The 14,436-nt window shown below is 38.4% G+C and overlaps 1 protein-coding gene across 2 annotated transcripts in view; it reads left to right on the plus strand.

Moving 5' to 3' along the window:
- Positions 1-14,436, plus strand: part of SIM2 (SIM bHLH transcription factor 2) — a 58,521-nt gene that overhangs the window by 22,577 nt on the left and 21,508 nt on the right. For both annotated transcript variants that reach the window (XM_061359132.1, XM_061359131.1), the window contains one exon: positions 12,724-12,809. In XM_061359132.1, the coding sequence (XP_061215116.1) occupies positions 12,724-12,809 (86 nt within the window). The remainder of the gene's footprint in view (positions 1-12,723; positions 12,810-14,436) is intronic.

Below are 14,436 nucleotides of genomic sequence, written 5' to 3' on the forward strand. Positions count from 1 at the left end.
GAGGGAAGTTGAAAGTGGCTCTTTTTTTTTTCCTAATAAAAAGGAAAACAGACTTCTTAAAGAGCTTTTTTTTTGTCATTTTTATCTCTTTTAATATTTTAAGCAACATATAAATCATCAAGTCACTGGGTCTAACAAAAACTTTCCTTTTATAACTTTATTGTATTATAGATCTCCGCAATCTGTCCTATTACTCAGGAGTTAAATGAATACTGCCCTGCAGACACAGACATTTATAACACAAATGTACAGCTTGGCTCATGCAACTTTACTTGCTCAAGTTGTGTTCTCAGCTAATTCTCAGATATGTATGCACATTTTTAGTTCAGTTGCTATTTCAGCAGTTGTTGCTGGATAAGATCTGTTATGATAGAAATAAAATCACAAACATGAACATATATATCTATACTTTGTGATATTCTGTTACTGGTACTGAATAACTCAGAGTACAGGTTATTTTTAACCGCCAGTTTTACAGTCTTAGTAAAGTTTGATGTTGTCCCTTTATTGATTTTTTTCATTTGTTTTTAATCTTCATTGTCCTTCATTATTCTCTTCAAACCTTCCCTTGTAATCCAGTGCTTCATCAGTTCCATAGAAGCTTTCCTGAAAGACCAGACCTGAAAGCCAGGAGAAAGGTAGAAGCCTTGCAGCTGTTGAGCTCTAGAAATCTTATTTGTATGAGTTTTATTTCTCAGGGAAATGCATATTATTGCTCACTGCATAAAATCGGACATAGTGTGAGTTTCTCTGTTTTCATTCAGATAACTGAGCCTCAGAAATGATGCATTAGTTTAAAAAGCAAAAGCCTTCTTAAACTACACCTGTTATTAATTCTTTTTTCATATTTGCCTTGGACATCCTAATGTTTCAGGTGCAACAAGCCACATCTTCAAGCACAGAGAGTAGATACTTTTTTTTTTTTTTAAGGACAGTAAAAATTCCTGAATAATCAATCATATGCTGTCAGACTTCATAGCAATATTAAATGCAATAAAATTTGGGAAAATGAATGTTGGTGAACTGGCTGTCGAGTCATCACTCTTTATATAAATCCAGCATGACGTTGCAGCAAGTTATTCTGAGGAAAGAGTTTGGGGTAAGAAATTAGAGGGCAGCAATGCTGAGAAGCATTTAAAAGTCATAAAGGACAAACAGATAGGTGTGAGCTCCTATTGTGAAGCTGTGGCAAAATGGGGAATAGGAAATCCTTGGGCATAAAAACAAGGAACTAGTGAGGAGGAATAGCAAGGATGAATAATTGTAATTTTGAATGAAACGAATAATAGTATTAGTGAAATGGACACTGGATTTTTCTGTATGATTCTGTTGTCCACTTTAAAAAAGGAAAGGCAAGTTAGAGAAAGTACAGAAGAAAGCCACAAAAATAACTGAAGGACTGGAAAGGCTTATAATGAGAGATGAAAGAACACCATCTGTTCGGCTTATCAAAAAGAAGAACGGGAGGTGACTTGATTACTGTTTATGCATACTTCCAAGGGAAGAAAATACTGGGAACTAAAGGACTGTTTTAGAAGAAAAAACATATCAAGGGCCAATGTCTGTAAACTGAAACCACAAAAGCTCAAATTAGAATAATATACACATTTATAACTAGGAGTTTGATTAACCACAGGAACAAAATACTGAAGGAAGCAATGGTTTCTTCCTCTTTTGATGTCTTCAGATCAAGGCTGTATATCTTTATAGAAGATACGCTTAAGGCAAACAGAAGTTACTGAGCTCAGTACAGGGGTAACAGACTGAAGTTTAATGAACTTCATTGTACAGTTTTGCACCTATGATCTAAAGCTTTTTTTCTGGCCTTTAAAGTGCGCAAGCTATGACTCAATGAAAGCCATAAGCCCCATGATCTGTGGAGGCTTTGGAGAATTTCAGCTGTAACTTACAAAGTCTTTAAACTGCCTTTTTACTTGCATGACCAGCATTGAAAATGTAAAGCAATATGTACTGATCCCTTGCTATGAAAGAAACCAACAGCTGGACTTTCTTTCTGAGGGGATCTGGAGTTGGGAAAAGAATAATCTCTCTCACACAGACATTAAAGGTAGGGTATGCCTTAGCGAATCACCTCACATGAGACTTTAGGCCAACTTTGCACCAGTTGCAACAAAATTAATCCATTATATTCAACTGGGATAGAGTAGTAGAAAAAAAAAGAAAAGAATATAATTTGATCTTTTCCAAATGACGCGAACGATGTGTACTGGCTGTGCTCAGATCTCAGATGACTTCACTGCCCCTTCATCCCTTCATACCATTCCAAACACTGCTTAATGTATTACTCGTCTGCAGCATTTTAGTGTGTTCTGGCTTAGTTTTGTACCTGTGAAGCCTTACACCTCAGTTTTCCACTCCTTATACCATCTGTATGTGTTGCATAGGCTGATAAAAGGATTCTTGGGCCCCTATCCTAATATATGCAACACTTAACTAACAGAAATTTGGGAATTGTTCCATGGTGTAGGACTGAGAAACTGATTTCTTAGGATGTAGAAAAGTTGTGTTGATGTATGCTGTCTCTCCTTGTGGACTTACAACTCTGAAAGAACTTCTTTTTTTGTTCCTTCAAGAAATAACAAACTGGGTCCACTGGATGCGATTCTCCTGCTGGAGCAGAAGATAGTCATCCAGCAGGGTGGTTGGGCTCCAAAATATGGGGATGTTAGATAGCAGTAGTTTCTGAATCTTGGAAGGTTTTAAGGTTACATTTATGACTGACTGTAGAGAGCCAGTGCATGCTGCATATCTCCTCTGCTTAGTACAAGAGACCTAGTAGGTCATGGTGCCATGCAAGATTCTGCCTAGCCAATAGCTCCAGAACTACATGGAGGCACGTGAGGAGTTTGCCTTCCACTTCACCTCACTTCCCCTCACCTCACCTCACCTCATCCGTAGCATAAGACTAAACGTCTGTCAGGCTAGTTAAGTCTAAGCTGCTACAGCTCAGCAGCAAAGCATTCTGGTACTAGCATGGTGGGGGATAAAATGTTGAGAGAGGTTTACAAAGCAACTGTTACAAAGTGCTTTGTCCAGAGCTGATAAGCGTTTTGAATGTGTCTGAATTAGTCCTGGCTTTCAGGGACTGAATGTTGAGGACCACACTGGGATTACTGACTACACCTTCCTACCACGCTCTTTAGAGGAAACAACATACTGACACAAGCTGGGATGCCCGTACTACAAGAAGTCATGACCTTAAGACCTCAAATGATGTTGCTGTTAAAAGTGTGTCTGTTCCAATCAGTTTTGCAGAATTTTTTCTTTAGCAGCAGTTCAGAGTGGTAGGCTTGTAGCAGCAACATTTACCAAACCTGGAGGTTTTGGGGAAATGCTGTACCTCCTGAACCCAATCTGTAAGAATAAATAAGGAAATTTTAGCATGAAATATCAGATTAGTGCAAGCTGGGTGCAACTTGTCAGTCCATCTGTCATCACTGCAGCTGAATGCAAGCAAGCAAGTAAAATTAGAGGTATTTGTACCTCAGGTTAACTGAGACAAGCAATGAAGCAACGCTGAATAGGATTCAGCATTGTGTGCTGCTCTTCCGTGTGTGTATTTGGAGTCCGACATTGTGCGTCTCTTTTATTAGTTTCATATGCTTTTTCTGATATTTCAATCCTTTAAAATGCCTATAGCTTTCCAACTTTTGCTGACTTGCACACCAAGGCACGGTATGCTAAAAGCAACATGTATTAACATTCCCCAGAGCAGACAAAGGGAAAGAGGAATACTGTAGTTTTTCTAGGCACTCCAACTGTCTGCAAATGATAATTCTTATATGACTGTTTATAACCCTAATGTAAGTTACACAAGAAATGTGGCATACATTGTGCCAGGTTTCCCACTCTGGTTGATGCTTTAACAACTCTATTTCAGTCAGCTAAGAAGTAAAAGCCAGTTTATACTTTTCCTCTCCTGGAAGAACCTCTTCCATACATATGTTCTGTTCAATATTAAAAAAAGAGAATAGAAATTTGTACATCTGGAAAGTTATTTTTTAATCCTAAGTTTTAAAGAATTTTTTTCTACTACTACATACACAAAGGACAAATGTTGATAGGGATTTCCGTTTGAATTAGTTAAAAAATATTTTATGGGAGAACTCTTACTGAAAGAAATGGTTTAACATGATGATCTTGTTACCACTGCTTGTTACCATTTTGAATGTACAAAAGTGGGAAAGAAGGCAGATTGCTGGCACCCCAGTATTTTATTCTTCTCCATTGGTAATTAACAGTAAAATATATCAAAGAGAGCAGAGTGTCTCAGACTACAAAAACTGTTCTTTTCCTTTCTGACTACTGTCCTGTTAAGTTTCCTCACTAAGAAGAGCTTGGAAGCAACACTTATAGGAGCAAAGGAAAATTCGAGCAAATGCTAGCAAACAGCTGAGTTTGAATGACAGGAATGACAAAAGAGACAATTTACCTTGTGCAGCTCTGACAGGATTCTGAGTACAGTCACAACACAGAACAAACTGTGCAAATGGGGAGGGAAGTTGGGCAGTTCATGCAAGCTTGGAACTCTAGGACACAGGCTAACAACAGAACTGATTGCTTTCCTACCACAGCAGGAGCATTACCAAGGCAAACCAACCCAGGACACAAGCCTCAGTTTTCAATTTAGCATGTGCATAGGAACTTGCTCTATCTCTACATATAATTTGCAGTTTTGCCATGTAAAGCATTTATATTTTATCATTCAACTGGTGTCATTCATTTGCCAAAAAAGATGAATATTCTGAAATACTTACGCCTGTAACCTGCGTGTTGCAGGTAATGATGCTGCAGTGTAACAGGGAGAAAGGAAAGTATGTGTAACCATTTTGTCTCTTCTCTCTTGGAATCCGTTTTGACCACACATACCAAGGACGAATAGGGGAATGTTGTTTTCATATATATCTTTGTACACAGTATTTAACATTGAGGAATTGTCTCAGTTACAACCTCAGTTTTGCCCTGTTCTTTCTGGCATAGTGATAATAAAGACAGTCAGTATGAACTAGGCTTACATGTCTAAATCATCATTTTCTAACTCCTCCAGTCCTGCTTCTGATCTTGTCATAAGGAAAGTCTGCCAAAGGCATTCGCAAGCCCCTTCTCATGCTGGCCCTGTTGGTCAATCCTGGATTCCCAGCTTTAAGGACTACCTTAAAACTGTGTATGCTATCACACAAGCATTTCTTTTGTATGTGCCATACAGGGCTTTTTCCTCTTATTTGTTCTAGAAGTTGGTGCCACCCTCATTCAAAATTAAGGGGTAGAAGCTGTGGCAGTAGCTTTCCTGTGTCTCACAAAAGCCTTGCTATGCTTACAGGAGACTAGCCAAGATACCCACATGTTCTTCTAAGTCAGTGATATGCTGTGTGGGACACAGATGCTTTGCAGATTAAATGAATAAGAGTAGAACATGTGGGACTTCATAGTATAGAGCGGGTAAGATGAAAATCACCAACTGAAAAGGCAAAACCATGCAGAGTGTTTGGGGGATGGGCCATAAAGTGTTATCCAGACATGATCTTGTGGTATCTGTGTTTCCACCCTGTAAAACAGTCCAGCAGGGACACAGAGTGCAGTTTATCACACATGTGCCTTCTCTCCAGAGGAATGCACTAGCTTTAGCAGGCACGTGTCTCCACACAAGCTGGACTGGAGGGAAGGTAGAAGCAGGTGACCACATGCACAGAGCTTTGGTCTACATGTGCCTTTTGAGAATAAGTTTCCTCTCCCACATTATAGCTGAAATTTGACATTACACCCAAACTGCCATGCAGAGCGCACATGAATCATTAACTGTGTCAAGAGATTCCAATTCTAATGCGGCTTTGTATCTTTTGTAGTGACATATGAGACATACATTCTTAAAGTAGTGCATGGTGCTGCAGTGTACCATTTGCATGCTGATATATATTAACTTGCAAAGTGGCTCTGCAACAAACAATATCATATTTTGCTACTGTCAGAAGTTGAAAGCTTTGGGAAAGAAACATAAAATAGTAGTTTTTACTTTAGGGAAAATAAAGGCATGAGAATTGAAGCTGTAAAAAAACCCTACAATGATCTTTTTTCTCAGTCCACTGTGAAAGCAGTATACCAACCACAGAATTTTGTGACTGTTTTCTTTCAAAAGACATGAAAGATGTACTGGAAAGCAAAGATGGATTTCATAGTTATACCCCCAGGGATGAACAACTTTGGCTTCCATAAAGCTTACCATAATTTCAGAGAAATGCTTGGAGAATCCTGTTGGGCAGTCATGTGCAATATGAGTGAAGAAATACACAAAGTATTTATCCAAAATAGCAAGAATAATTTTATTTATCATGATATTTATTCTGGTATGAGAGTAAGAAAATACAAATCTGTAAAATATAAACAGGCTATTTCATTCCACAAAGTATTTATCCAAAATAGCAAGAATAATTTTATTTATCATGATATTTATTCTGGTATGAGAGTAAGAAAATACAAATCTGTAAAATATAAACAGGCTATTTCATTCTTGACTAGCGCTTGCAGTCAAACTGTATTGCATGATATACTAAGCTAAGAAAAGACAAGGAGAAGGAGAAGTGGAGACAAGGTAAGAAAAGAAGCTAAGAAAAGACAAGGAAGTGGAGAAGGTATGCTTTGTAGAAATGGTACACAGTGATGTGAGAAAGACATCCAGCTTACATACAGCCATAGACAGCAATGTTTTTCTATGTTCTCATTCACAGGTTGCTGTGTTTCAACTTTGTGAGGATATTAATGTGGATAAGTTTGAGCTAGGATTTGAATTAAGCCATTTACTCTCTGCCTTATTTATAGCTTTTACTGAATCTTCTCAATTATGTTGTAGCAGTGCTTCAAGGAGGGATCCTCTGTATAATGATCAGCAGATACAGTAATACATTAGTAGAACAGAAAAACTTCTCTGCATCTGATGAGGGAAACATAGAGTTAATTTATTAAAATGAGCATCATGAACATGAATATGGACTCTGATTTGCAGTACCTCCCCCTATAAAACTCATTATAAGTGACATGTCAATTTAATTAAAATATCTGCTAGTAGACATACTGAAAAAGACAGAATCTCAGTAACCTCAGTTACACATTTCCAAAAAAGAGCAGCAGAAAAGACAGAGAAATCTGCTCAAGGAATACAATCAAGTTGATCAAAACTAGCCTTTTACTTGCATCAGTTTTCATTTCCAACTATTACCAATCATACAGTTGGATAAAAATGGAAAACTGTAATTCCAGAATGAAAAATGAGAGTCTCACCATTCACTCTTGAAGAGATTTCAATGAAAATTTGTGGAGCATTGGAAAGAAGACAATCACTTTCAAATTTTAAACATTGATACAGGGAGGAAAAAAAAATAATCAGAAATCTGCTATCATCAGAAAATCCAAATTATAACAAATATTGGAACTGTTTGGAATTGAAAAATAGGCCTTCGATCGTGTTCCACATAACTGGGTAAAGAAAAGCACTATGCCAAAAAATGAGAGGGCAAACATTTACAAAGAACCCTAAAGCTCTGCTTTTCATCTCTAATTCCTGTAGTAGACAAACACAACATCAGTAAGTTCTGGTAAATGTTAAGAGCTTTACTAAGATGGTTGGTCTGCTTTTCATGAAGCCATCATCAGAGAATTTCAAGGTAGTTAGTAATTTAGAAGTGGGGCCGGAGGTTTCTTTTTAACTATAGCAGCTATTGAGACATATTCTTGACTCATCTTCTGAAAAAAAAACTTGAATAGAAGAATGTACAAACTTTGAAATTTATACAACTCACTTCTGAAAAAAAGGATTGATTTCCCAATTATCTTGAACTTGTTTGGGTAAGGGAAACAAGTCACATTTAGGTAAAGAGGGAAAATAGTTGTTGGCATAGAAAGTAAGGGGGAAGATGGGAAAAGCAGATCCATTCTGCGATACTTACCCCTGTAAAGGAGAACTTCAGTAAAACCTTTCATAGCAATACACAGCTGTTTGTCAGAATTACAGATGGCTGTAGCAAATGCTACAGAAGGTGCAATTAAATGGGCAAATTTTGTCGTATGTAGTGGAGTTGCTGGAAGAGTAGGTATTTCAGAGAAATAGTGCTGAATAAGAGATACAACAACAGTGAAATTTAGCATGATTTGCTGTAAAATTGGCCATCTCCATGTGGTGACTGCTCACTTTTTTTAAACCTCAAGTGCCTGGGAGAGGCGTGGCTGGAAAGCAGCCCTGCAGAAAGAGTTCTGGGCGTGCTGGTTGATGCTGAGCTGGCTATGGCTTTGGCAGTCAAGAGGGAAAACCGCATTCTGGGGTGCATCAAGCACAGTATAACCAGCCAGCTAAAACAGGCAATTATCCCCCTGTATTCAGCATTGGTGTGGCCTCACCTTGAGTGCTGTGTGCAGTGTTGGGTCCTGCAGTTTAAGAAGGATGCTGTCCTGGGTTCAGCCCATGACAGATGTGAAGGTCCTTGAACGCATCCAGAGGAGGGGAACAAAACTGATGGGAGGGCTGGAAGGAATGTCCTGTGAGGGGCAGCTAAGAACTTTGGGTTTGTTTAGTTTGGAGAAAAGGAGGCTGAGGGGTGACCCCATTGCTCTGTACAGCTTTCTGAGGAGAGGACATGAAGAGGGAGGTGCTGAGCTTTTCTCCCTGGTGTCTGGTGGTAGCATGTGTGGGGATGGTTTGAAGCTGCATCAGGGGAGGTTTAAACTAGATGCTAGGAAGTATTTCTTTACTGAAAGGGTGGTCAAACACTGGAACAGAGAGATGGTTGATGCCCCAAGCCTCTCAGTGTTCAACATACAGTCTTTAATTACTTAAGAACTGGTAGAACTTAATCAGTTTCCTCTCTGTTTCAAACCACTTTTAGTTTCTTGATAGCTTAAGATTCTTTCTGACATTTACATGTGCTGTGCTTACATGTTTGCTTGAAAGAACATTAGCGATATCAATAATTACATTACTATGTCTAGATGCTCTATGTTGTTATATATTTGATATTTTTCAAAACTTAATTCTGATTGATAAAATCACTTAACTCTTAAGAATAATTGGTTACATTCACCTTTTACTTAACCCTGGAGTGAATGTTTTACATTTACTGGGTTTCTATCTCCTTTGAGAGTTTTCTACATCCTTGCACATCTTCAGTCATTCTGCTTTTAGAGCAGGTGCTGGCTATTTAAAGCTACAGGCCTTTTGTCCAGCTTTATAACTGAGCTTTCATGCCTAATACCTCCCCACAATTTTGTGATTAACCTCTGCAGCAGGACAGCATGCATTAGTAATCACTCTTCTCACAACTCATCTGATTTCTCCTATTTGAATATTCAACATCTCTCTCTTGGCTTGCTAAACCTTTAAGTACCTCATTTTCTTTCTACATTCTCTTCATCAGAGTAGACCATCTTAATTGCATCAGATACAGCCTGGATGTATATTGATGGATGTATTAACATCCAGCAGGATGCCAGGGTCTTTTTATTTCCTAATCAGCTTCACAATTACAAATTTACTTTAGTTCTTTTTTTGCTTTGATACCCCCTTCTGCTACTTTGCAGGTTACTGGGGAGTCACACTGGCAAAAGTATCAGTTAATGTGAATACTAATTCACACTGTTCACGGTCTTGCACATCTAGGCTTTTTATGTGACAGTTTTGGTCTTACTGCTTCTTAGTATTTTGCAATCTCTTGATAGGGTCTGGAGATGGTTTTATTCCCAGTAGGTGTACACAAAGATGTGTGTACACAGAGCCTACGGATGACAGGTCAACACAGACAGAAGAACAGTGTTTTTACAGGCACCACATGCACACTAATGGCACTCACGTAAGCATGAACAATATAAATGGTCTGGTCCTGCTCTTCCTTGCCAGTGAGTCAGTCTCAAAGCTTGCTAGTAGATATTATGCACTCACACACACACCTACAAGCATCTCTCTCTGGTAGCTTTTGTTTTCTTCAACTCTAATCCTGCAATCAAGATGCCAGATGCCATCTGACCCCTGCACGTTATTCTTTGGACACCTTGACAAAACCCTGAGCCTTACCCAGCCATTGTAACAATCCCAGCTGTAACGCTCTGCATCCACCTGTGCTGTAGACACTCTTCATTACTAAATAACTGCTTCAACAGTTCTTATGGTCTCAGACCATCTGGGAATGGTCAGCTTCTCTTTTTCTCCTTTAGACAATTCCTGTTGCCCTCCTCCCCAGTGTGGGGATGAAACTCTTGCATCACCATTGGGCTCCCACACAAACACTATCAATCACCCTTAATAGACTTAGGAGGAACACTTATCATCATGCATACATTACTTTGGCCTGTTCAGGTAAAGCAGTACGTCAGTCAGGGCCCAGATTCCTTTTTGGCCATGTGGACCATCTCTCCATTTGATTACTTAAGGCATTTTCATATCAGCTAGATAAAACCTCAAAAACAGAAGCTCCCAGATGAGTCCCAAGTTACATCATGGGTAAATTTTCCCTCTTTAGATGGCAGGTGTATGATAAACTGATTTAAGAGACTAGTCTTTGTTGGTTCAGCAACACACTACTAAACCCCTATTAATTCAATGATCAATAATTAATAAACACATCATTATTAAATTGCAGGTACAGATTTTTGCACTTGGTTGCACATAACAACAGAGCTACTGATTATTACTCTTCTGTCTATTGAATCACAATTCTATCAACCTTCCTTGACACACCACTTAGAAGTAGGGGGCAACTCTAGTTTCATTTACTCTGGCCTCCTACACCACACAACATATTTGTTCTGGAATTGTTTTAAACACTCTACTGGTTTCCTAGACAGCCTGTAGCTAGTTACAAGGACTGGCGTTCAGGGGACCTCTTGCTTACAATCTACCATAATGAAATCAGAGACACAAGATCTCTTCTAAAATAATGCAATGATGGTCAATTTCAATAATAAAAGCAAATTATTATCTTACAGTCTAGGTACTACTCTAGTTTTATAGATGCCTAAAAACCACACTGTGTTTCAGAACCTATTCCTGGTGGAAAAATGAAGTTAGAACTGGGTGTTTCTGGTAGCAGCACACCAGTCTGCAGTAACATTTAAAAATGAAGCAAGCAACAAATAGAAGTCTAATGAATAAGGTGTCTGGAAGGAGTTTGTCACTGAAAGAGAACCTTTTAGGTCTTGTGGCAGGACATATGACAGATTTAAGGCATTGCTTCTGCTTCCACTAATCATCTTTTCTTATAGAAGAATGAAAGTCATTTAAATTGCTAGCAACTGACTCCATGTGAGAGGATGATCTTTATATGTTCATTACTGTTCATTATTTTTCTACCTTGCCCCCTTGAAGGGAGAAAGTTATCTTTATTTTGTGTGCATGGGACTGTGGCAAAAAGAGAGCAAGAACTAGTGTTAAGTCACACAGAAAATCTGTATTGAAGCCATGAATTGCATGTTCCCAACTCTCAAATCCATTCTTTACTTGTGAGATCATGCTTCAGCAACAGTAATCTGTACTGTATGGCTTCCTCCCACCAAACAGTATACATTTGTATTTAAAGCTCCAGTAGATATGCCAGTTCATTTAAGTGCCTGCTTTTCCACATATGGATCTAATTTGCATTAGGAAGATAAATGGAAAATTCACATACTCAAGAAGGCTGATTCTAGTTGGGATGCACTATACGTCGTACTTCTCTCTTCACTAAATCTTTTTTCTGTGGTTGTATCTTCAGACCTTTAAACTCAGAACTTTTATATAGAGTTTATCAGTTCCAGGTAGTGCTCTGAGGCTCAAGCCAACACAGGTGTGTGGCTAAGAGGTGTTAATTGGGTGATGGATGCACAAAAATCAGGAACATAACAATTAAATCAAATTGAAGCAAGAGTTGAGCTGTTTACAGTGGACTTTGGATCAAACTCTGTGAGGAATTAGGAGGTAATACACATTACAACAAATCTGAATACCTCTCTACTTCCCTGATTTTTCTGTTCACAAACGTACAAAATGAGTTGTGTTTTCCTGCTGCAGTTGTGTTCTACAAAACCACAACTTTCAGTAAAAAACCTGAACTAATTAATGATGTCTGAACTGTTATTGAGAATAATTAATGTTAAAAATAATAATAATTTATTCTTAGCAGAAGATAAGTGGGTACCTGAGCAATACTTTAAACACTTCTGGAGGTTACCCATGAAGACATTTGTTTAAAAGCCATCTACCAAGATGGTTTTGGAAGTCAATGAAACAGGTAATAATATTGCATATGGAAGTCAGAAGTTCTCCAGTCTAGGCATGACTATCAACATATACTCAAATTACTACAAAACCAATGAATTTTCTTGTTTCCCATTCTACTATTATTTTGGAGAGTACTTTCATTTACCTGCACTCCAAAGGATACATTTCCTTACCTTACCAATTTGGGCTGGTACCCAGATGTTCAGAAACAAGGTGAATGCCTTATGAATGGTGGTAAAACCAGAAATTTGGAGACCTAGTCATGCTGACTTGTACAGTTTTCACAGGGAATCCTAACATGAAGGTGAAATAAATTCTGAGGGCAGAGATTGAGCAGGAAAGTAGAATAGCTGACTTCTGCGGCTGTCAAAGGCCGAGACATAAATACATCTGTTAAATAATGAAAGGCAATATTATGGACAGTTTTGAAATCTTCAGTAATAAATGATCAGTGTGGTTTGTGCTTTCAGAATATGAAATTGAGAGGTCATTTTTCCTGAGAATGAAGTGTGTCCTAGCCAAGAGGAATGCAGGATTGACATGCAGTGGCTACAAGGTAATGTATATAAGCTTTGCAGCCCCCATCTTAGCCCCCACCCCAAGTATTCAAGAAGTGAGAATTTGATTTATGTAGTGGTTTTTACCTATGTGTAGCTGAAAACAAAATCTGTGATGGAAACAATCAGAACAGGTCAAAAAATTGCCACTGCTGATTGCAGATTCCCTTAGTAATGCAAGCCTAGTCTCTCACAGTGTGTTAAGAGTTAGCTTTTATGGCACATTTCCACATACTGATTCCTGATCTTCAAGACTGGGGAGCTGGCTGGAGGACAGCCTTGGACATGCAAGGAGAGCACACAGCTGGGTAGTACTCCCCTATGGAACTGGAGGCAGGTGAGGCAGGAACTTGGAAGTCTTCCCACATCCCTCTGCCTTGGTGTTACTGTGCTCTGGCTGAGCAGCCACCCTGTCGTACTAGTCACTTCACTGGCCTGACCAGAATTACCTCAACATTGATGAGACTGTAACGTTACCACAAACAATCGTTATTATCAACTTGGGGTTGAATTGTACTAATCCACCAAGTCTGTTTATAAATCTTACCATTTGTGTTAGTTTCCTGTTTATTACATTAAATGAGAAGCTACAGCAAATGCTGAGATTCTATAATAACACCTGCCATTCACGTAGTCTTATTTTCAGCTCCACAGTGTGCATTTGCTGCTCTTTGAGCTGCACAGTGTAATTCTATTCCTTAAGCATCAGGAGAGAAGGGTACTTCATATGCAGTCTGGTGAGGATTCATTTTGTTCAAGTCATTCAAAAACAAAACGGAAAGCACACAAGAGAAGCAGAGCTCTTTAAAAGAATGTGTTCAAAGTCCAGGCATATATCTGTCTATTTACACTGCTATCTACCTGGTTAGACTGATAATTCTTCATTACATGGACTCATGTTTGCTCAGCTGCTTCCCAGTAAGAATGATTCTGTCCCAAAGCTGAATTGGAAATCAGGCAAAAGAGTCTGTAATGGTGATACCTCTGTATATTTGTAAGTGGGTTTTTTTCTTCTTCTTTTTTAATTTTTATTTATTTATTTTCTCCTCATTTATAACATAGGGATCACCTTCATTTTTCTTTTGCTCACTGTTAAAAGATTGCAGTGAAATATTTGAGGATGTATTTATCAAGAAAGAAGTTGGCCTAAATTTATTCTCTGACAGCACTTAGGGTCAGGACTTAATAATTTTGAAAATATCACCTGATTAGCTGAAGCACAAGAAAACCTCATAAGTCAAATAGTATGGGAATGAGTAGGATCTGAAGAGACATCTTAAATAAGTTTCTCTTGCTACTGTACTTGTGTTAAACATACCAATCACTTCGGTGATTAGAGAGGAGGAAGGAAGGTTATACAGGAGGAGCCCATTTACAGGTGACTATTTAGTAGGTTGTTGAGGGGTACTAAATACCCCTGAACCTAAATACCCCTGAAAGTAGAAATTAATTCATTTCCATTGGACACAATTAAAAGTCAAGCTAATACAGAATTAAGCTGAATGATGTGTAGTATGCCTGCTGTGTGGACTAGAAAATTGGAAGGAGCATGAATGGTTTCTGAACACCAGCACTACATTAAATAAATCTTATGCTCTGGATAATCCCCAGGTTACAATTTTACCC

The sequence above is a fragment of the Neopsephotus bourkii genome, unplaced genomic scaffold (assembly GCF_033783945.1).
Source record: "Neopsephotus bourkii isolate Nb327-2 ecotype Australia unplaced genomic scaffold, CSIRO-AGI_Nbou_v1 NB_962, whole genome shotgun sequence".
Lineage (NCBI taxonomy): Eukaryota > Metazoa > Chordata > Aves > Psittaciformes > Psittacidae > Neopsephotus > Neopsephotus bourkii.